The sequence below is a fragment of the Balaenoptera physalus genome (assembly GCF_965194825.1).
Source record: "Balaenoptera physalus genome assembly, chromosome: 6".
NCBI classification, from domain to species: Eukaryota; Metazoa; Chordata; class Mammalia; order Artiodactyla; family Balaenopteridae; genus Balaenoptera; species Balaenoptera physalus.
The window spans coordinates 21514915-21537995 of NC_138885.1; the positions used below are offsets into that span (position 1 = coordinate 21514915).

Consider the following 23081-nt stretch of genomic DNA (forward strand, 5'->3'; position numbering starts at 1 on the left):
GGAACCTGCCTTCTCAAGGAGAAGCACCCACAGAAGATAGATAGGACACAGTTAGTTAATAGCACCTTTTTTAGTTTCTGAGAAACACAAGGTAAGAGTCGGAGGGAGCTTGAAGAGAGAGGGCAGGAGATGACATTGCAGTTGATTTTTTATGAAAAGGATTGCTGTGGTTCTTACTAATGTTTTCACCTTTAAAATCTCTGAAAATTAAAACAGCCCAGTTCAGTGGCTCACAGAACCAGTAGACGCGTTCAGTATCTACTTATTTTCACAAGAGCCACTCGCAGGGTCATCTAATGCCCAAGTGAATTCCTGATCCTGTGGCAAGGTGGAGATATTTCCATTTTAATCAGGGACTTGAAATCCTTCAAGTTTAATTAGTATCTAATAGTGCAGAGACTTTTACAAACTCTGTTATGGGTAAAGTATAAGATCCTCAGTGGTCCTGGAGGTGGCAAAGGCTTCAAAGAAACTAGGCCTATTTTGCAGAACTGGAGGAGGTGGTAACTTGTAGGTCAGAATGAAGAACTATGGCTCAATTCCTGTTCGCCTGGTTGTGTTTGCTTTTGCTTGGAGCGCTTACAGTACTTGTAGGACAGAAACGCCACACCACAGACTCCAAGCAGCATTAGAGCAAAGAGTACATACAGTGCTGTCTGGGCCTCTGCTGTACCCAGCCTGAGCCCCAGGAACTGAACGTCCTCTTCTCTCATGGGGCTGGTGGTGGGCTCAGCATCTAGGAGAAGACAACAAAGGTAGTGTGTGCACCGGTACAGACAGAGTTATCAGATGTATGTTAACCTAGATTAAGCCCGAGCCAGATCCTTGCAATAGAGAAGCTGCAGGGTGAGCGCGTTGTGGAGGTGACTGTACGAATCCTTTTCACTGAGTTATGAGCCTCTGAAGGAAGTCACGTAGTTTTAGTTTTTAAGCATCCCTCTCAGTGATTAGAGTATAATCTCTACTGGATAATTATCTCTTAATTTGTATAGTAATTTATACTTTTTCAGTCACTCAGCAAACATTGGCCACCTTAACATTGTGCCAGGCACTGTGTTTGATCCTTGCATCGGCCCAGCGCTCGCCTAGTTTCTTGCCTAAGGTTGCACGGCAAGTTAGTGGTAGGGCTGGGACAAGAATCTAGACCTGCTGTTCCCAGACCAGGGCCTAGTTTCTCGATGTAACTTTAACCCTAATTTCTTTGTTCCATCCTAAGAATGTCCGGAGCATTCAAAGTACAGAAATGTTGGTTGAATGAATGAAGGGGATGGAGAGGCAGAGAGGAGGGTAGTAAACTAGAAGAAAATAGAAACAGGCCCCCTTGCCCCTCACCCTCTGGCTTTTGTCCCTCCCAGAGGCACGTCTCACCTTGCTGCAGACAATGGTGTGGCCCTGCAGCGGGGTCAGGGAAGCCGTTGCACCGGACTATGGAGGCATAGAACTTGGCCGACGCTTTGGGGATCCTTGGCAGAGAAGTGTCAGTATAGTTCACGAAATGCACACCGAACTTCTCTGCGAAGCCTGTGGCCCACTCAAAGTTGTCCATCAGGGTCCAAACCGTGTATCCTCGAAGGTCCACCTTATCCTGCACAGCTGCCCAAAGACAGAGGCCCCGGCCTGAGCTTCCCTGGTCTTCCAAGACACCTTTCCACCAGGCCTACCGAGGCCGTGCCTGCCCGCAGCTCTCCTACACTCCCTGCGTGCAGGTCAAGGTGAGCTTTTTTCAGCTCTTTAAGAGAGCTGCCCACCCTTTGCGTGCAGGCATCGTTAGCTGGTCCTCCATGGGTGCTACTGCAGAGCCATCTGCATTTTCTAGAAAGGCTTAGCCCTGAATGGGAGTCAGGAACATGGGTAGACTAAATTAATCCTGTTGGGTCATCTATAATCCTCCTTGTCTTCACATGGTGGGTTATTGGTCTTGGACAGGGCCTTAGAGTGTTAATGCTCTTCCCTATAGAAAAGTGGCCCTTGGAAAAGATTTTATCTGGAATAAGATTTTCTGATCGTTTCTTTTTGCTGCTGCATCGCTCATTTTCTTTTACTCAGCATTACTTACCGTTTCCGTGTCATAGTCCCATCCCAAGTTGTTCTGCTGAGCTAAGGGCCTCAGACTTTTGCTTGGGAAACGAAAGATCATACAGACAACCCCTCCAGCCCATTCCACCTGGCCCCTGCCCAGACTGTCCTCAGGAGGGCACTGCTGTTCAGGGACATTGACACCAGAGGATCAAGCAGAGCGAATGACAGGCCAAGAACTCGGGTCTAGCTGTATCAGGCAGCGGGGTTTGCTTGCTGAGCTTAAATCTAGGAAGGAAGAATCTTATTAGTGTGCAGCCCCAAAGGCTTAAACTCAAAGGGAGCTAGAAGCCTCGTCTTTCTCATCTGGGGCTTGTGGATGCAGTACTGCCCTGACTGCAGACGTTAGCATATGTTTCCAGCAGTGAAAGGTGCACGTGGAAGAAGGGCGGGGCCTGGCATACCTTTGAGCGCCTCGTTGATGTAACTGCGGAGGTAGTAGATCCTAGCAGTGTCGTTGAGGTCTGATTCTTCCCGCTGGGACACTCCATTTTCTGTTACGTAGATCGGGGGGTTGTTGTACTCCTCCTTTAACCAGTTCAGGATCCTCCTGAAGCCGAAAGGTGTCATCTTCAGCCAGAAGGAGCCAGAGTCTGGCCAAGAGCGATCTGTGATGGAGGCAACTCCCCTACGAGTTCAAACGCTAAGGATTAGGTCTCGATTTGTAAATCCCAAGAGGCCCTCTGCACAAAACGTAAAACAGGACTTACACTAGAAAAAAAACCTAGATTTTTGTCTAGACTTGAGAGTCTTAGCTACACCTAGAAGAGTCAAATGGCCTCAGATTCTCTTTTCACTAGTTGTAGTGGCATCAGTCAGTGCTGGTGTAACTTTGGACAGGCCACCTAAGCTCTCTGTTCTGCTTTCTACCTGTACAGAGGAATGGTCTTACTCATGGATCTAACCCTCCACGGCTCTGTTAACAGGCCACACCTCACACTAGATGTGAAAGGGCTCTGAGTTTCCCATACCGTAATCTCCCATGGGATGCGAGTGCTATGTCTTCAGAGAAGAGGCTCCCTTGAGTCACCTACGTCTGGTTGACGCCACCCGCAGGCCACAGGCACAGCCACAGGCACCAGTATTTGGGCCCCCATTCGTGTGATGATGGGGTAGATATGCTGGGACCTGCCTCAAGTGCCCAAGACCCTTCCTCTCTCTCCAGCGATGGGCAAGGAGAGGGCGTCAGGTTGTGCCAGAGGGAGCTCTGCCGGTGGGGGGGGGTGGGCACAGAAGCTCATGCATTTCATTATGAGGAACAGCCATTTAGATATTTCTTAACGTCCAAATCCTTCAGGAAAAAAAACTGTTGCGTTTTATCAGGAGCTGGATTTATTGTTCACCTGAACTGCAGGTGGGGCATTTCATAAGCTTGAGCACAGGTGCCTGGGGAGACAGTCCCAGGACCCATGAGGCAGCAAGAGTCGAGTGGGTGTGTGAATAGGGACCAGCAGGGAGGCCTCTCAGCCCTGCTCAGCAAGCCTGACTCTGGTGGTTGCAGGATGCAGTGGGGATGTCAGTGATTGTTTCCAAAGAAAGAACCCGGACAGAGTCACAGCTACTGATGGGGAAAGATGCTTGTCAGAAAAGGGACAAAACAGTGTGCACACATAATAATCCTGGTTTTCTTGTGATAAACGTTTCTGTATAACTATATACTATATAAACTATATAATATAAATATATATAGAGAGAGGTAGTACACCCATACACACACACATATACTTCTGAAATGACACTCAAGAATTTCCTATTCTTGCTTTCCAGTGTTTCTACTGTGAACATATATTATTTGTAATACAGAAATAATAGTTTAACCTTTACCCTCAAAAGGAAAAAAGAAGCTTGTTATTTTGACTGAAATAACATCTGGTAAGTGAAACAAATCTGATGAAAAAAGAAAACAGAAAGAAAAAAAATTTTTTTTTAATGTTTTTAAAAACTCTAAGCCTGTCTGCTTTAAATGGAAAGCATCTTGGAAACCCTAGCCTGAATTACTATCCGACTGATAGAGGTTCTTTTAGGTATCTCAGGAGATGGGGCTCATCTTGCAAAAACCCCAGAATACACAGCATCAGGAGGCAGTTTCAGAGGCTGTACAGGCCTCTAAGTGAGAGAAGAGGGGCACTTTGCTGTCTTTTCCAAAGATTGTTCCAGGCACCCTTCCTTACCTGTCTGCATCGAAGGAAGAGATCCAAGAGGCATAGTTGAAATCGTAGGCCAGGACAGTGGTGTAGTGATTGAACCCAAAAAAGTCATAGGTGCCGTTGATCCTCCTCTTCTCACTCTCTGTGAACTCAGGGAGCCTGGACGGAAAGGGCCGTTACGGACGTGGGGTTTGGGAAGAGAATGTGCTGTGGGGTGTTGGTGGAGGGCTCTAAACTCAGGTACCTGGAGGTGGCTATGGGCAGCTGGCCGGGAGCGAGGGGAGACCCTCCCAGCTGCTGCTGAAAGCACCTGAGCCTTCTTCTACCAGACCACAGACCTCGCCTCCCTCTGTCGTTGCAAGACCCTCTCTCTTCCTGTTGGAAGTTTTTACTGTGGTTTGTTTAGGCGTGCTACTTTTCTCCAAAGTTTATCCTCATTAGTGGGGGAAATACTTTTACAAATTGAATTGATTGAACTTTTGAGATTTGGACTTTTCTGCTCACATGATTTCACTGCACTTTTTAAAACATTATTAATTAGTTTATTTTTGACTGCGTTGGGTCTTCGTTAATGCAAGCGGGCTTTCTCTGGTTGCGGTCAGTGGGGGCTACTCTTCGTTGTGGTGTGTGGGCTTCTCATTGCAGTGGCTTCTCTTGTTGCAGAGCACGGGCTTTGGGCACGCGGGCTTCAGTAGTTGTGGTTCGCGGGCTCAGTAGTTGTGGCTCGTGGGCTCAGTAGTTGTGGCTCACGGGCTCTAGAGCGCGGGCTTTGGTAGTTGTGGCACACGGGCTTAGTTCCTCCGTGGCATGTGGGATCTTCCCAGACCAGGGCTCGAACTCGTGTCCCCTGCATTGGCAGGTGGATTCTTCACAACTGCACCACCAGGGAAGCCTGCACTTTTCTTTTTAAACATCTGGTGGAACATTTTCCTTGTATTCTTTTTTTTTTAATTGAAGTATAGTTGATGTACAGTGTAGTGCCAATTTCTGCCGTACAGCAAAGTGACTCAGTTATACACATGTAGACATTCTTTCCATGTATTCTTAGTGAGACTTTTCTATACTATTCGATCAGCATGCACTTGTGTGCAACACTTAGAGGTTCGTCTCAGCCAAATCCTGACTACATGCTGCAGGTTTAGGGTTGCCTAGAGAATGCCCTGCTTAGGTGCCTGACGCCTCACCTTGACCTTTCTGCTACCATTAACCTGAGGAAGAACCTTCCCTCCCTGGGGTTTCTGAAATAACTGGGGCAAAACTAAGCCCCCGCGCCCACGCTTTTACTTCCCCGCTCAGGAGCCAGCAGGGGCTCCTCAAGTCCCGTGGCATCAAGGCTGAGCCCCTGTGCTTGGCCTCCAGGCCCGCCACCATGTGGTCTCGGCCCTCCCACCGCTACTGGGCCAAGTCTCCCGAATTCCAGCTGCAGGTGTCCCACTCATTCAGACCTCTAGGCCGGTGCTCACAGCCCTCCCCATTGGATGGAAGGGCCTCTGCTCTCCCAAACGCTGTTCCTTGTCAAGGCCCAGGCTCAGCTGATGTCCTGTCTTGTCCGTGAAGTCTCCTGGGTCTACCCAGCCTGCCCTGATCTCATCTGAGTTTTCCTTGCATGAAGAAATTGGGGAATAGAATTCCTTGGATTGATCTTCCCAGCCAGTGTGTCAGCACTTGAGGAACCATATTTGGAACCCCCTCTTTGTGTGGACCGTGCCGGGCCTGGCCCTGGCCTGGGTACACAGTAGGTGCTCAGCAAGGTTGTGTTAATGGACTGGAGCACTCGCTTATTTGTTGGAGACCAGGGTTGACAGATCAGACCTTTTGGCTCAGCAGGACTTGCCCTAACCAGGCCAGCACAGGCGTGCATTGTAAGGGCCACCAGGATGGATTATTTCATCCTCACAGGTGGGCTGCATAAGACTCAAAGGCTGTGTTAGGAATGCCTGACTTTTGAATTCTTTTACCCTCTCCCCCTCTTCCTATGGTCACATGAGCTACCTTGGAGCTTGTGGGTGTGTTCCCAGAAGGCCAGGGCACTGCGTCCCCTTCCCCACACCACACCTCTAATCCCCAGCTGGACGACTCTTAAACTGAGCATGGGCCCTGCAGTCAGACAGCCTGCTTTCAAATCCCAGCTCCATCACTGAACAGCTGGGCGATCTTGCCATAATCTTTGTGCTTCAGCTTACTCATCTTTAAATAGGAGTGAAAGTGCCGACAGAAGATGGATACGTGTTAGCTGTTGCTGATGTTGCTGTTACTTCCTTGACGGAAGTAGGACTGCCTCGGTGCAAACCACTGCCACCCACTGGCCAAAGGACAAAAAGCACTCTGCTAAGAGTCACCCATTGCTACTCAGATTCACTCCTAAGGTGATGAGCTTAGGATAGGATGAGCTGGGGAATTTGTCCTTGGAGTGAGGTGGTGGGTCGCTAAGAAGTAGGTGCCCTGGGGACGGATTTCCTGGCTATTCTGAAGAAGAATAATAAGGGCAACTGCCTTTTGTCTCAACTGCCTGTCACAGCCATGTCAGGTCCTGGGCTAAGCGCTTCACCTAACACACTCACGTGTAATCTTCCCGGCAAGCAAGGAAGCGCAGATAGACACGCCTAAGACACGCCTCTCTGACCCTAAGACACGCCTCTCTGACCCCAACAGCCATGCTCTCATCCCTGTGCCGTCCCCCCCGGAGCCTCAGTTGGGCACCACAGAGCAGACTTCCTTCCAGCTCTCATGGCTGAGAGCGTGGCGCCAGGACCTACCGAGACTTGTTGAGGCCTGCTGCCAAGCTCCTGTCACGAACCCGTGTCTTCATCACCTCGGGGTAATCCCCATTCTTGAAAATCGGATGTGCGAACCAGCCTCCCATGAACTGCGGGTGGGGTTAGGGGGAGACAGTCAGTGTCGGCATTAGCAGGCGGGCCCACAGGAGACCGCAGCTCCCTGCTCAGGCGTCGCTGACCCCAGGGCCCTTTCTCCCCGACCCAGTCTGAAGCGTGCCTCTCTTCTGCGGCTGTTCCCATATTGCAGCTCAAATGCCCACAGGTCTTGTCACCCCACTGGGAGCTCACTGTGGGCAGGGCGATGTTCTCACCCACTGTAGCTTGAGGGATGTGAACCGATTTGAGCATGGGCCCTGGACTTGACAGATGCGGCTGGCTGCCCTTAGGAGGGTCCTGCAGAAGAGGGGGAGAGACCCCAAGCCTCCAGGCCCTGATTCCCTCTCTCACCACAGAGCAGGTCCTTCCCCGACCTCATGCCTAAGGACCCACCAGAACCTTCTGGGAGGAACCAGGTGCAAGGCTGGTTGCCCAGGCTAAGGATGATTCTTCATGGGCTTTGGACTCGCAAAGTGAGGAACTTTTCAGTCTGTTTTCTTGAATGAGGTCCAGGCCATCCTTACCCTTAGGGGGTGTACATGGCAACCAAGTGCTATGACGCTGTGGGTCCTGAGAGGCTTCTTCTATCTTGACGTGCTCCCCTCACCTGCTGGCTACTCCCTGAAACGGGGGTTGAGGACAGCCTTCCACTCCCGGTCAGAGATGAGGCTTGGAACACACTCGCTCTGGTAAAAGAAGCTTCAGTTCACTCTGAGGTGAGAAATTGTTTCCGTGGAAGCTGATTTTATTAGGGGACGTGCGTATCATAGTCCTGAGCTGCAGGATCACAGTTCACGGGTGAGCTGTGATAATGAGACTACAGCCTAACATTTCCTGAGGTTTGTCTTGATTTCAGAAAACAAATTATTGCTCTAATTCACCAGTTCTGTGAGTCTGAATGAGGGAATGAATGAATTTTGTTCCAAGGCTTTCCCCCAGCTGGCTAGCAAATGGGACATTAAGTTCTTGTTTGCACTTTTTAATTTGACCACCTTTGTCAAGTTTGCTTGTGAAGAATTTGGCAAACCAAGGCCGTTGGTGTCCTTTCAGAAATGCCACAGTCTGCGGACTCCTCCTCAGAGCCTTTAAAAGCAGGGAGCAATCTGGAGAGAGAGAGAAGCTTGCTTTTCTTTCCTGACGCTGAAACATGGGAGAGGGTGCCTTCAGACCTCTTCAGAGACAGTAGCAGGAGCCAGGGAAAAGCTATGGCATGAAGAGCACCATTCTCTCTCTCTCTCTCTCTCTCTCTCTCTCTCTCTCTCTCTCTCTCTCTCTCTCTCTCTCTCTCTCTCTCGTCTTTCAGGGGCCCAGGCTGAAATAAGGGTGGGCCATGTTGTTGGGACCTGCTTACTTGTGCCTCCACTTCCCAGGAGCAAAATTCCATGACCAAAAGATGCATGTCCTTATGTGAAGCTCATGGAAAATTAGGGGCGCTAATGAGTTTCACGTAATCTAAAGCCCCCAACTTAAGGTAATTCTTAGGCAGAGTAAGTAAAATCAGATGGTGACACCTAGAGGCGAATTGTGACATTGCAGCCCAGTTCTAGTAGCTCCTATAGTCAAACCACAGATGGAAGAGGCAGAATTTCTTTGTTATTTAGCTTCAAGCCAGTGTTGCATCCAGTAAGAGCTATATGTATAAATGATTTTTTTAAGACTTGAAAGAAAACTCAACCCCAAAGAACTTTCATCACAGCAAACCTTTGAGGTAGTTAGGTCACCTCCATTTCAAAGATGAGAAGACTACAGTACAAAAAATGTAGATGATTTTCCCAAGGGCACAAAATAAGGTAATAGCAACGCAGGGCCTAGATCCTAAATCTTTGTTTCGCAATCTAATTCTGTTTCCATTAGATCATGACAGAAGGGGAAAAGAGCAAGAGTAAGAACAATGCCCAGAGGAAGAACAGACCTGAACGTATCTCCTGGCGGCCTCCACCTCCGCCTGGTTGGAGGGGTCTCTAGGCTCAGCCCAGTCACTGCTGATGGTGATGGAAATCATGCCACCTTGACGGGCGCGGTACACATCGTTGTACAGATGCCAGGCCTCAGCGTGAGCCTTTATTAGGTTGTGGCCAACAATGTAGGGACCAGTGCCAGGCCTGGAGGAGATTCCTGGAAATATACACATAGATGTCAGTGAAGAATAAATGTGGCCAAGAATATCACTTTCTGCCTATAGATGGCCTCTTCGTGTTTGGGAGAAAGGCTGAAGATTTTGGCTTGAGGAAGAATGGAATTCAAATCCTGGCTCCACTTCTTAAAGCTGGCCAGGTAACTTTGGGTAAGTAATTCAATCTTTCGGTTCCTTCCTCTGCAAAATGAGCAATAGAGAGTTCTTAGGAGAAGGAAATGAAACTGTGTGTGCAGAGCACCCAGAAGTACTGTGTCTGGCAAAGAGAAGGCACTTGATAGGTGTTGGTTTCTGTACCCCTCGCCCAAAGAGTGGCTCATATGTCACAGGCAAAGTACCCAGAAGAGTGTGTGCCTCAGGAGGTGACATCCTGGCACTCTGTGGGGACCCACAGTGAAAGTAAGAGTTGGAGAGTATAGCTGATGGAAGCAGCTGACACAGAGATTCCTTGAGAGCAAATGTTATGAGAGAGGCTGCCTTATAATGTTGAAGGAACGATAAACCAAAGCGTCAACCAAGGACCAATGGGAGATACATCTGGTAATGGGTCGAAGCAGATCTCCCCGTGGCTCTTTCCAGCTTTTACGTGTAATCCCAAGGAATCACATAAATGAACACAAATTTACTCTCTAAGGCTCAGCACTCAAGAAAAGGAAAATTGGAGGGTTCTCAAGGGACAAGGACAGGTCCACAATTCCTTATTAAAAACTCTTAGGAACACAGCACTGTAAATCAACTATATACTTCAATTAAAAAAAAACAAAAAACCCAGGGTTTGATGTATTTTGGAATTAAAAGGTTTCTGTGTCTTGGAAAAGTAATAAGCTGCATATAACATAGTTACATATGACCCCGGCAGGGCCCAGGACAGCTCTCCATGATTAAGGGCATTAATACGTCTGCTGCTGAACTTTACCAATTTTAGTATATGTGCTGCCGAAACGAGCACTGCTTGTGCAGAACTTTTGAATGTTCACTCTAAGTGGGATGTCACCTCACATTGGTTCAAGTCAGGTTAAGCCCAGGTCAGCCAAATCATATATTGGAAACTTCTGCATTTTGGGAGTTGCAAAAAACACTGTGGATCTGTACAGTCTGATGTATTGTCCTTTCCTATATCGATTAGTCCACACCCTTGATCTCAGGCAGCTTCCTATCTGAGGCAGATCAGACGTACAGAGAGAGCAATGAAGCCATTTGGAGGTATTGAGACGTGAAGTTCATGTTCAGCAAAAGTGGTGTCAGAAGGGGGAAGCTCTGCTGCCTGCCAGACAGCCCTGAGCAGAAGGCGGGGATTCTGAAGCACTGCCTTCGGGCTTTCGTAGCCTCCTCCTCCAGGGCCACCTGGATTTCATGTCTTTGTGGTGCTGAGAATGCCACACTCCAAAGAGCTGACAAGGGGGGTCTGGGACCTTTACCTGGAGCTGCTGTCCCATAGCCATAGCCCAGGTTAGCAATGACATAGGGCTCGTTCAGTGTGATCCAAAACTTCACCTTGTCCCCCAGCCTCTGGAAGAGCACATCTGCATACTCCTTAAACCGCTGTACAACCGTCTCATTCTCCCAGCCTCCGACATCCTGGAGTGCCTGCGGCAAGTCCCAGTGGTAAATGGTCACCTGTGAAAAAGCAAGATCAGCATTTCCATCAACCTGCTTTTCATGGGAAGCCAGCGATGCTGTGTGCACCAGCGTAAATGTCTACTGCTAAAGCTGAGGATGAATGATGAGACAAATAAGCCTCCAAGGTTCTCTGGCAGGAAGGGTAGCACAGCAGTGTTGAAGCATGAGAAATTCATACATCTGGATCAGAGAAGCCTGGGTTTGAGTCTCAGCTCTGCCACCTACCAGCTGCATGACCCCGGGCTCAGGCACTGAGACCTCCATGTCCCGGAATCATTGTGAGGCCTAAATCACATGGCAGAGGACATGAAAAGTGGCTGACATCCTGCCAGCTCTTCAGCAAATGTTAGCTATGGTTGTAGTCAAGGATCAGAAATGCTAGAGCTTCAGAACCTCTGGGATAGATTGCACTGAGAGTCTGAGGCTCTGAGGCATTTTGCTTGTAAAGGGGCATCCCCGTGGACATCTAATATGTCTGGAGGTTCTTTCTAAGGACCTGGGAACCCTTTGCTGGAGAGGGGCCCCTATGGCCATGTCCATGTGGTAGCCTTTCCTCTCTCCAGGTCTTCCCTTGATGCTCCTGACACACCCCATCTTGGCCACGCCGGGGGTCTCCACTGTCCTCAGTCTCCACTGGGCTGCCAACCATCTTCAGCTCAGACCCAGTCTCTCCCTTTGCCTGAAATGCCCTTCCCCTGCCCACCCACCCACCCAGACTGTCCTCTTTCTTCAAGACCCACACCTCCTTGAAGCTTTTTCTGGCCACAGCACTTTTCTTTTCTGCGGTGTCTCAGTGCCCTTAAGAACTACAGGGAATTCCCTGGAGGTCCAGTGGTTAGGACTCCATGCTCTTGCTGCCAAGACACTGGGTTCGATCCCTGGTCAGGAAACTAAGATCCTGCATGACACGTGGCACGGCCAAAAATAAATAAATAAAAAATTTAAAATCTATTTAAAAAAATAAAAACTACAAAATCATTTAGCCCTGAGTTGTGTTCTTTCTGATGTTCTGAATTGTTATGTGTAATGGAGCTCGTTTCCCCCCAGATCTTGGGCTCGTGCAGGGCAGCCACTGGTCCTCCCCTCTCCATCACAGCTAGTGCTCACACGCACTGTAATAAACGCTGCATGGATGATTTGTTCCTGAAGTGTTAGCAGTGTGAGAAGTCCAGGTAGCACTTCTATTTGTAAAAATCTCTGCTTTGGGGGCGGGGAGTGGGGGGGTTTTAGTGCGGAGAATATGCTCTGGCTGCAGTTCATAATCTCCAGTCAATACAGCAGAGGAAACACACAGTATCATAGAACTAGTGCCCTCCAGCCCTTTATCGTAAATGGCCCAGGGGAAAAGGAGTATTCTTAGGCTCCCAAGTAAAATGTAAAAGATTTGGTGACAGCAAAGAAGCCCACAAGTGAGCTTCTGTATTCTGTATTCTGTATTCATAATAACTCATGGCTTAAAAACATGTGCACTTTTGCCTTCGCAGTTCTGCTCCTAGAACCACATCCTACAGATAAACTTCCACCCTAGTGTAATTATGTATCTATGGTTACTCATTGTAGTGTTGGTTATAATGGCAAAAGAGGGGAAACATCACAGGGAAGAGTGTCCATTAATAGGGAAGTGATTAGAGAAGTAAGGTACAATTACCACATAACTGAAACAAAAAACAAAAAAACAACAAATGAGGAAACTATGTACGGATATGGAAATATCTGTATTGTAAGAACTATTGTTAAACAAAAGCAAGTACTGGGACTTCCCTGGTGGCACAGCGGTTAAGACTTCGCGCTCCCAATGCAGGGGGCCAGGGTTCAATCCCTGGTCAGGGAACTAGATCCCACATGCGTGCCACAACTAAGGAGCCCACCGGCCACAACTAAAGAGCCTGTGAGCTGCAACTAAGAAGCCCACTGCCACAACTAAGGAGCCCGCCTGCCGCAACTAAGACCTGGCACAACCAAATAAATAAAATAAAAAATTAAAAAAAAAGCAAGTATCAAACTGTATGTATCATACCATTAGGAAAAAGGGGAAAAGGCATATACATACACATATACACATGCCTACTGGTCACATACACAAAAGGACATGAGAACCCAGCAAACTTGGTCACCTGTAAGGAGGGAAACAGATGGCTAGAGGTCAGGGGCAGAAGGAAAATCTTTACTGATCATTCAAAAATTAAATTTGAAAACAGCATTTTTTCCACAAGAAATGTGCTCTCCAGCCCAGCTGGCTCCCAGGGGACTTGGCCAAGGCCCAGTCAGGGCCCCATCTCACCTGGGGCTGGATGCTGGCAGCCTGCAGCGTGTCGATGAGCCGCATGTAGTAGTTCAGGCCCGCTTCATTGATGTATTTGGTAGTTCCGTCAGGGAGGATGCGAGTCCAAGAGATGGAAAAGCGATAGTGGGTCACGCCCAGGTTCTGCAGGGCGACCACATCCTCGGCAATCTTGTGATAACTGTCACAGGCCACGTCTCCAGTGTCATCATTCCCAACCTTCAGTGGTGTGTGAGAAAACGTGTCCCAAATACTGAGCCCTTTGCCATCCGCTCTCCACGCACCTTCAATCTCAAGATGACAAGACATGGTCTAAGCAAGTCATGTAGTCAAGCCCTTCCCAGTCAGTGGGTGAGTCCTGAGTCAGGACATAAGTTGGCATCACCTTCTCTGCCACCCCCCGATTTCTGAACTCCTACAGCTTCCTGTACATACTTTCTGAACGTCACGGCGCTGTCATGCTGCACTGCACAACTATGCGCTTGCTAACTGGCTTTCTTCCTACACGACTGAGGTCTAGGCACTGCCACTGCATCTTTCATCTTGGTGGCCCAGCAGTCAATGCAGCAGTGTCTGGAGTATGGTGGGTGTTCACTAAAAGTTTGAATGAACAATTCCACATGCCTCAACCCCAATCACAGCCAAACAAATCCCAGTGATGCCAGATGTAGAGGCAGAGTTTCTAATCAGGATGTGTATCACTGTTTCTGTGCCTCCTTTCCCTCCTCCCACCTAACCTATAAACTGACCACAAGCCACTGGGCAAACGCCTACCTATGGGCTTAGGTAGTCTGAAAGGTGTAATTTCTATAATTTACTTTAAAACACTTCAGCATATATAGTGTGATACTCTGTGATTGGCTGCAGCTAAGGTAGTGCTGGCATTCTCAGCAAGAATACATGTCCAGGCTTGGCCTGCACAGCCCCTCTGAGAGTGGCAGGCCCTAAGTCAGCGGGAATGCACCCCGTGTGGTCCATCTGGGTAGAGGAGATGGCTTGGTGGTTGGGAGACTAGTTAATGCAGGGGGACTAAGAAAATTAGTGACTATGTTGAAGATATTAGGAACTAGATTTCTCATCATTGGAGAAAAGAGATACAAATATGAAAAGTGGGAAGGCCAGCATTAACCCTGTAGAGTTGGATTGCAAGTGGAGGTATCAGTGTGTTTTTTAACATACTTAAAGATTTTGGTGGATGTAGAACTAGATATATATGCACATGTGTGTGTGTGTGTGTGTGTGTGTACACACACATGCATTTCCTAGCTCTGTCCACTGAGAGGGCCTAGAAGTAATGACAGCCCAGTAGCAGTGAGCACACCTAGCACCCAGATCTTGGTTTCTAAATGCCCTTATCCCATAAAAGGAACCAGGCCTCATTAGAGAAATGGCTGATTACAGGGCTGGGGCAGAAAAGATACAAGATGAGCCTGGAACACCTTGCTGCACCAGAAAGAATTAAGAGAGTGCTCAAAGAGTGATGGGCCATGTCAAAAGGACACAGGATCCAGCTAAAGGGCAATCCACCAGGCAAAAAATGGACGATTTACGCATCTGCATACATAATAGCAGCAAAAGTATAACCCACTAGAAAAAAAACAGGACTTCACGAGGCCATACTGATGATATATATCAACATATATTTACATATAAGTAAAATGTAAATAAGTAGGAGAAAAGACAAAGCTTGACCTTTCTTTTGAATGCCACCTAATAAATATAAAAGCAATGATGAACTCAGAAAATCACCATTTGTCAACTATCATAGTAATAACTGATTCAGGCCTGCAACCTGTGCCCTAGAATAAGTCCCTAACCCTAGCCCTAGAATAAATAAGTCCAGCTATAAACCTGTGGGGCAGTGGTTCTCACCCAGGGACTATTTTGTCTCTGAGGAGACACTTAGCAATGTCTGGAGACATTTTTAGTTGTTACAGCTGGGGGAGGAGTCTACTGGCATCTAGTGGGTAAAGGCCAGGTTTGCTGCTAAACATCCTACATGTGCACAGGACAGGCCCACAACAAAGAACTATCCAGCCCCAAATGTCAATCAGACCCAGCTGGAGAAACCCTGCTACAGAAGATTCTGTCTCCCTGGAGCAACAGGATCCTGTCTCTGAAATCTTGGCATTTCCTCAAGTGAACCTTTCATGTACAGTGTTGACCAGAGCACCGAAGAGGACCAAGAGCTGAGGTTTTCTCCAGGCCATGGAATAGGATACATGAATAGTTTCTGTGTTTGTGTGCTTAGTTAACATATGTCTGGATATGGCAGAATTTGGTCTGAGACTTCATTATACCTTGGTAGTCTGGTAGTCTGGGGGTAGCTACCCTCACCTTCCTCAGAAACATTTTCAGCAGCTATGGTCACCTAGAAAACATCCAAGGGCTGAGCAACCCAGAGTCAAGTCAGCTCAGACCACTGACCCCACCCAGGTTCCACACTGAGAATACAAACCCCTACTCCTGTATCAAAGAAAATAAATGGAGGCAGAAGATGTAAAGCAGGGTCACACCCCTAACTGCCCGGGCAAGTCACTCTTTGTTTTTTATCTTTCTTTTTTTTCTGATGAAAAGTAAATCCTCATATTTTCTGTATTAGTGAGCTTCATTTAGCATGAATAAGGTAGAGGTATGATGTTACTAGGACATCAGAAAACGCCCAGGCCCATGTGATAGCCATTTTGATCGAACTGTCTGCTGGGAAGAAACTAGGTGAGAAATAAAGGCGTCCAGCTGCGAATCTTCATATTTGCATTTCTTTGCCTAAGTATTTCTTCCAGGCTCCACCTGCTCCATCTGGCCTGCTAACACCCATCTCAGCACAGCCCTTGTAACTGTGATGGCCCGCCTGAATTTGGGGATGTGAAGAAGCCAAGCTTTCTGGGAAAAGGGCCTCCCAGACTCCCCCGCAAGGTACCCGTACTTCCCTCCCACAGGTCTATAAAAATCCACTGCTCCCACCTGCCCTCTCCAGCCCTGACCCCAGAGCCTGGCACATAGTAGGTTTGCTGTAGATGGTGAATTGCCCTGAACTCCTCACCTGATATGAAGCGGTAGCCACACTCCAGCTGAAGCCCTTGGGAAACTGTCCATATAGAAACTCGTCTTCCTTGGGCAGTGGCATGCCGTTACTGATGATGACCTCCGTGTAGTACCTGGCAGAGGCTCTTGCTGTGCGAGGCCTGTTCACGTTGTTGAAATCAACACGGTACAGTCCGAACTTGACCGTGTAGCCATTTAGCCACTCAAAGCTGTCCATCAGGGACCATGCAGCATATCCTCGAAGGTCGACACCATCGAGCCTGTAAGCTGGGAACGTTCCACAGACAGCAGAGGAGAGCTTTACACCAGGAGGACTCCTCACTGCAGGCAGTCCTAAACCACCAACTTGTGCACACAAGTAATGTGTGCCCTGCCCTGATAGATCATCTTGTCTCCTTCTTTTTGTCAACACTGATGCCCCCATAGCAAGTATTAATGACTGACCTTTGCAAAATCAAATTCTTTTGTTGGGGTAAAGGGACATGTCTGAAATTCAAGAGTCTCAGCCTACTTTAGAAGTTAAATACAGAAATGTGAATTAGAGAAGAGTTGATTGCTCTAGGGTGCATGGAACCCACCAGAATATAAGCTCCATGTCAGCAGAAAGTTGTTTATTTTGTTCACTGCTGTGTCCCCAGCACTTAGAATAGAACTTGTCACATAGTAGTTGCTCAATAATGAATGAATGGACCCATGACAATACTCCTGTGGGACCCTGTGTGTACATTTGGGGAGAAGACCATTGCTTTTTTCAGATTCCCAAAGGGATATGTAACCCCAGACCGGGAAAGAATTATGGAATTAGGGTATAAAAGAGAGACCTGTTGATGGTGTGTAATCCACTCTGCCAAACCATTTCAGGCACATGACATGTGGATGTTGGGAGATTTTGTAAGGGGGACATGAACACTCACGTACCTTTCAAAGCTTCATTGATATAGGTTTTGTGGTAAAATATCCTATTGGTATCTTCCACTTTCGGATCTTTCAGCCCTGCTCCGTTTTCAGTGATGTAAATGGGGACGCCCCCATACTCCTCCTTGATCCAGTTGAGCAGTCTTCGCATCCCCCAGGACGCAGCTCTGTTCGTTGCTGTGGAGGGCCAGGAAGAGTCCTCCCTCTCGGTCAGCTCCCGGTCATCTTTATAGGAGGGCGGGTTTAACCTCGGTGTTGCATGCCGCACGATTCTGGAGGAGTAGGTGTTGAGGCAGAACACGTCGGCTGTAGCTGAGATGTACCTCTTCTCTTCCTCAGTGAAGCTGGGCAGGCGGGAGGTGGCTAAGTGCTGCAGTTCACTCCTGTTCCCCACTTTCCACTTCATGGCATCAGGATAGTCTCCGTTTCGGAAGATGGGGTGGGCGAACCAGCCCAGTGAGAACTGCAGCATTCGGTCAGCTGCCTCCACATCCCTGGGGACCCCAGGCGACTGGGGCTCTGCCCAGTGTGCACCAAGGCTCAAAGAGATGACCCCCTTCTGCTCTTGCCTGTACTTCTCATCGTAAGTGTGATAGACTCTGGCATGAGCTTTGATGATTGCATGGCCAATCCTGTAAGGTCCCCAGCCTGGGTCGTTCACGTTTGGGGGAAATTCCCCTGAGCCATACCCCAACCATGCCTGGTATGTGGGGTCGTTAAAAGTCATCCAGAACTTGACTCTGTCACCAAAGGTCTGGAAACAAAAGTCTGCATAGCTGTTAAACAACTCAATCAAGGAAGGATTCTCCCAGCCTCCAATATCCTGGAGGGCCTGGGGCAGGTCCCAGTGGAACAGTGTCACCATGGGAGAGATGCTGCTTGCCACCAAGCCATCAATCAGCCTGTTGTAATAATCAACACCACGTGTGTTGACAGAAGTGTTTCTTCCAGTCGGGAAAATCCGAGACCAGGAGATGGAGAAGCGATAGGCCTTCACCTTCAAAGCTCGAAGCATATTCAGATCAGCATCCAGATGGTTATAGCTGTCACAGGCTATGTCTCCAGTGGCACTGTCTTTCACGTTGCTCCCTGGTGTGTGGGTAAAATTATCCCAGATGCTGGGGCCTTTGCCATCAGCATCCCAAGCTCCTTCAATCTGATAGGCTGACGAGGACACGCCCCACAGGAAGTCATCCCGGAATGTGCCGTGGTAGAACAAATCTCTTTCAAACTTGGGTTGGTTGGAGAACTTTTCCCAGACTACTTTAGCCTTGGAGGGCACCTCGGATGGAAATGTGAAGGCTCTGATTTTCCGGGGGACGTTTGCTTTACTGGCTGGTGGCAGTCTTTTTACTACCTTGGTGAGGAAACCGTTCTTTTCAATCATGCTGGTGAAAAAGTAGGCAGATTTCCTGGGAGTCCTTGGCCTGCTGCTGTCGTTGAAGTTGACATGGTACAGCCCAAACCTCTGGCTGTACCCAGAGGGGCCTTCGAAGCCGTCGATGAGAGAACGAGCAATGTAAGATTGAACATCCACTGAGTCCTCCTTGACAGCTGTGGAGAAAACCGAAATTGGGATTGTTTTAAAGTCTGTTACTGATGTTGCTTTTTATTTTTATTATTTTTAAAATAGAGGTGTCTATTTGGGGTTTGTTAGCACTGCAGCCCAGGAGACACAGAGTCAAGAAGCACTTGAATTGTGTTCTGCTATAAAATGGGGGAGGCTTATAAAGACAAAAACTGCAAGGTTACATAAATTGTTTGTCGAGAATTAGGATTGGAGCTGGCAAGAAGTAAGGGTGTTTGTTAAGCAAGGATCGGTTGGGGTCTGAAATGATGACAGAGTTGCAAAGGGCTGATGTTACTTTTTAAAGGTTTTCCTTTCAACGTGAAAGTTCGGGAGGTGACCTGGGTTACCCCCAAAATTTTAACCCTTTTTCCTCCTCATAACAAGTAAAAGGAAAATCCATAAGACCCACACAAAACATCAGGCCACATCTATGGCCATAAGTCTCAATCCAAAGGTGTGTCCCTACCTTAAAATGAATAATAAAGAAAAAGTGCCCCATCTGCTAGTGTCAGGACTCCTTGGTTTAATACAGAATACATAAATCATTTAATCTTTAAAAAATGTGCTTTTGTTTTTTCTTCTTTATGTTTAGTAATATTGACATGAAATAATCACGCATTCCGTTTTTAAAGGGAGAAATAAAGCCTAAAAAAATGTATTCTCTGATTCAGTGGCTTGAATGGTGGTCCCCAAAAAGGTATATCCAAGTGCTGACTCCTGGTACTACTGATGTAACCTTATTTGGCAAAAGGGGTTTTGCAAATATAATTCACTAAGTTAAGGATCTCAAAATGAGACCATCCTGGATTAATCAAGGGGGGGCCTAAATTCAATGACAAGCATCATCATAAGTGACGTAAGGGAGAAGGCCATGTGAAGATGAAGGCAGAGATTGGAGTCATGCAGCCACAGCCAAGGAAGGCCTAGAGCCACCAGAAGCTGGAAGAGGCAAGGAAGGATTCTCCCTTGGAGCCTTTGGATGGAAAGTGTTCCTAGTGACGTCTTGATTTTGGACTTCTGACCTCTATAACTGTGAAAGAATTAAAAATGTTCTAGTGAGTCAACCAGGAATCAGAGCAATAGCTGTGGATGATTGTGCAAGAGGTAGGTAACGTTGCTCATTCACTCAATAATTTAGTAAGCACCTACTTTATCCCAGGCTGTGCTAGGCTCTGGGAACATAAAGATTAATAAAAGCCTCATCAGTTAGTGGGCAGAAGGAAGAGCTGAGCCAGAAACAGAAGGGCCTATGGCTCCACGCACTGGATGTCTGGGCATATCATTTAATCTCTCAGAGCATCGGTTTTCACAGTTGTCCCATGAAGATAATATCTGCCCCTATTTACTGAACAAGGCTGTTTCAAGGATCACTTGAGATAATGTCTTAAAGGGATTCCTTGATACTGAGGAGAGTACAGGTGAAGTGAGGGTGTCTGACTTCACCAACAGTGGGATGTCGGTCTCCATTCCTTACTGCAGTGCCCAGGGCAGGGATCACTTTTTAACTCTTTCTCTTTGATTCTAGACAAGGCCTCAAAATCTTCTCAACACAGCCCTCGAGGCAGACAACTAGCCACTATCAGTTGATTAGGACTGACGTACGAGATGAAACCTATTTGCCGCTCCTTTTTACTTGAAATAAAAAGACATACAAGGTAAAAATGAGACTGTAGATATAGGTTAAGTGGACCAAAGTGAATGATGTGGAATGTAGATTTTATACCCCATTAAAGGAAATGAAGATCAGGCAAGACTGGAGCGATGAGGGAAGATTTAATGGGCTGGAGTCCCACCCTGAGTGTCCTCATGCCACCCTGTAATGCCATCATCACCATATATTGCACTTTTCTGTCTGCGCCCCTCTGTAGACTCTGAGTCCCCTCTGGGAAAAGATGGCGTTGGTTCAGTATTGTACCCCTACTGTCTTGCACAATGTCTGACATGTAATGGGCACTCAATAAATATTTGTTACCTAAATGCGTTAAAAGATGATGAGGCTTGATGGATGGATAGGACTCAGACAGGCAGAGGGTAGAAGGGAGCACTGTAGGGACTAGGAATATGAAAGTAAAGGCTTGAGGCCTTTGAGGGAGAGAGTTAGGAGGCTGATATGAAGCACTCACACTATTACTACAAATACTACTTTTTGGCTTCATTTCCTTGGGAGAATGAATGTCTTTGTCATGTCACAAAACTCTGAAGACTTGATGAAATACCACCCATGTTCCAATCACCAGCATATCCACGTTCTTACCCTTGAGCACCTCATTGATATATTGATTGAAGTAGTCAATTCTCAAGGAATCATTGATGAGATCTTCACTTTCCCCTATGGGCATGCCATTCCCAGCCAGGTAGATTGGAACTTTGCCTCTTGTGTATTCCAAGGATACAAACTGCAACAGCCTCCTTATACCCCAGGGTACCACACGAATCCAAGGGGATTCGGTCTGGGGCCATGCAGGGTCCACATGTTGGGAGAAGCCTCCAATGGTATCATAGCTGGGGATGCAGGTATCTCCTTGGGCCTTGCTGATGAGGCGGGAAGTGTAATGGGACAGACCCAGAAAGTCAGCGGAGCCCTTCAGGAGCTGCTTCTCTGCCTCGGTGAACTTAGGGAGCTGGGCCACAGGAGTGGGGCACTGTTTGTTCATCTGTTGGATCTGGGCTCTCAGGGCAGCCGGGTAGTCTCCATCCACAAAGATGGGGTGTGCAAACCAGCCCAGCATGAAGTGCAGGAAGCGTTCAGAGGCTCTCCGGTCCTCAGGCCTCTCTGGGGACAGGGGCTCTGCCCAGTCTGAGTTCAGCACAATGCCCACCCGCCCCTGCTGCTGTGGGCGATGTTGGCTGTTGTAGTGGTGCCAAGCCCTGGCATGAGCCTTGAGGACCACATGAGCCACCTTGTGAGGAAGAAAGAAGGAAATACAGGTCTTAGTGACAACAACAGCACCCACAAGCCAATAACAAGTCAACAACAACGTCAGCAAGTCGACACCAAAGTCAGTAATGGTAGCAAGTTAATAAAGTCAACAGCAACAATGTCAACAACATCCACAACTGTGTCAACACGTCAATACCACCATTACCACCATCACGAGGTCGATAGCGACAGCACCACAACCACATTAACAATAACAGGTGTCAGTGACTTCTCTTGTGTGATCCTCACTTATGTGGCAAGTACAAATACTATTACTGTGATAGAGGTAAGGAACACAGGATCCAGAGAAGGGGAGAGCACAGGCAGTCTGACCTCAGGCCTGGTTCATCACCCACAGTTCCTCTGCCTCTGTCCTCAGTAAGTGCTTTTTTTTTTTTTTTTTTTAATTTTTAAAATTTTTGGTTGCATTGGGTCTTCATTGCTGCATGTGGGTTTTCTCTAGTTGCGTCGAGCAGGGGCTACTCTTCGTTGCAGTACGTGGGCTTCTCATTGTGGTGGCTTCTCTTGTTGCAAAGCATGGGCTCTAGGCGTGCAGGCTTCAGTAGTTGTGGCACGTGGGCTTAGTTGCTCTGCGGCATGTGGGATCTTCCTGGACCAGGGCTCGAACCCGTGTCCCCTGCATTGGCAGGCGGACTCTTAACCACTGTGCCACCAGGGAAGTCCCAGTAAGTGCTTATTGACTAGTCCACAACTAATTGGCAGGGGCGATCATTTTAGTTAACATACAAAAGAGGGGAAAATTATTTCTAGCCTTCCTGTTCTCCTTTCTACTTAATGAAATCTAGTAAGAGAAACCACAACTAGGATCTGCTGTAGACTTAACTCACGGTCTTACAAATGTCAACATATTTCCTTGGTGGAGCACCAGGAGAAACGGCAAAGGTGGGGTATCTGGAGTATAACAAGCCTACATTTAAATATTGACTCTATCACTAACACGCTCAGTAAACTCAAACCATCTTCTCTCTTGACTTCAGCTTCCTTGTCTGCAGGAAGTGGGTAATTATGGATCCATCCAGGAGGATTCAATGCAACTGTGTACACAGAGCACAGAGCAGAAACTTGGAGTGCAGGAGGAGGTTTGCTACTGCTTAGCGCCTTTTTCTTTTCCTTTTTATCATGTGAAGATGATGACACCTATGTCTGAAGAATTTTACACCCAAAACATGCTCTAGGAAGAGAAGCTCCTGACTGCTTCTAACGTCCCAAATGTTAATTCTTAACTGGGTGGGTCCTAATCTCCAACAGCAAACTGTGCTCCTTTCCAAAAGGCAGGAAGGCTTCCCTTCTAAGCTTGCTGGTGTCGGGGCAGGGTGCTCAGTGGAATACTAGGCAACCATCAGAAACAATCACTGTGATCATGTAATGACATGGAAAAGGTTTAATGACATTTCAAGTAAAAAATGGGCACTAGCGTGATAATGTGTCAGTGTATAGGTCATTGTATATGTCCTTGATTGTAACAAATCTGCCACGCAG

The 23081-nt window shown here is 47.7% G+C and overlaps 1 protein-coding gene across 2 annotated transcripts in view; it reads right to left on the minus strand.

The window, feature by feature from the left end:
- Window positions 1-357: 357 nt before the first annotated feature.
- Window positions 358-23081, minus strand: part of LCT (lactase) — a 59507-nt gene continuing 36783 nt past the window's right edge. For both annotated transcript variants that reach the window (XM_082465768.1, XM_082465767.1), the window contains 11 exons: window positions 20916-21561; window positions 17095-18645; window positions 16175-16443; window positions 13132-13422; window positions 10649-10847; window positions 9009-9211; window positions 6980-7089; window positions 4248-4382; window positions 2481-2704; window positions 1369-1593; window positions 358-736 (listed from right to left, as the gene is read on the minus strand). In XM_082465768.1, coding sequence (XP_082321894.1) covers window positions 516-736; window positions 1369-1593; window positions 2481-2704; window positions 4248-4382; window positions 6980-7089; window positions 9009-9211; window positions 10649-10847; window positions 13132-13422; window positions 16175-16443; window positions 17095-18645; window positions 20916-21561 — 4074 coding nt within the window. In that variant the 3' untranslated portion in view covers window positions 358-515. The remainder of the gene's footprint in view (window positions 737-1368; window positions 1594-2480; window positions 2705-4247; window positions 4383-6979; window positions 7090-9008; window positions 9212-10648; window positions 10848-13131; window positions 13423-16174; window positions 16444-17094; window positions 18646-20915; window positions 21562-23081) is intronic.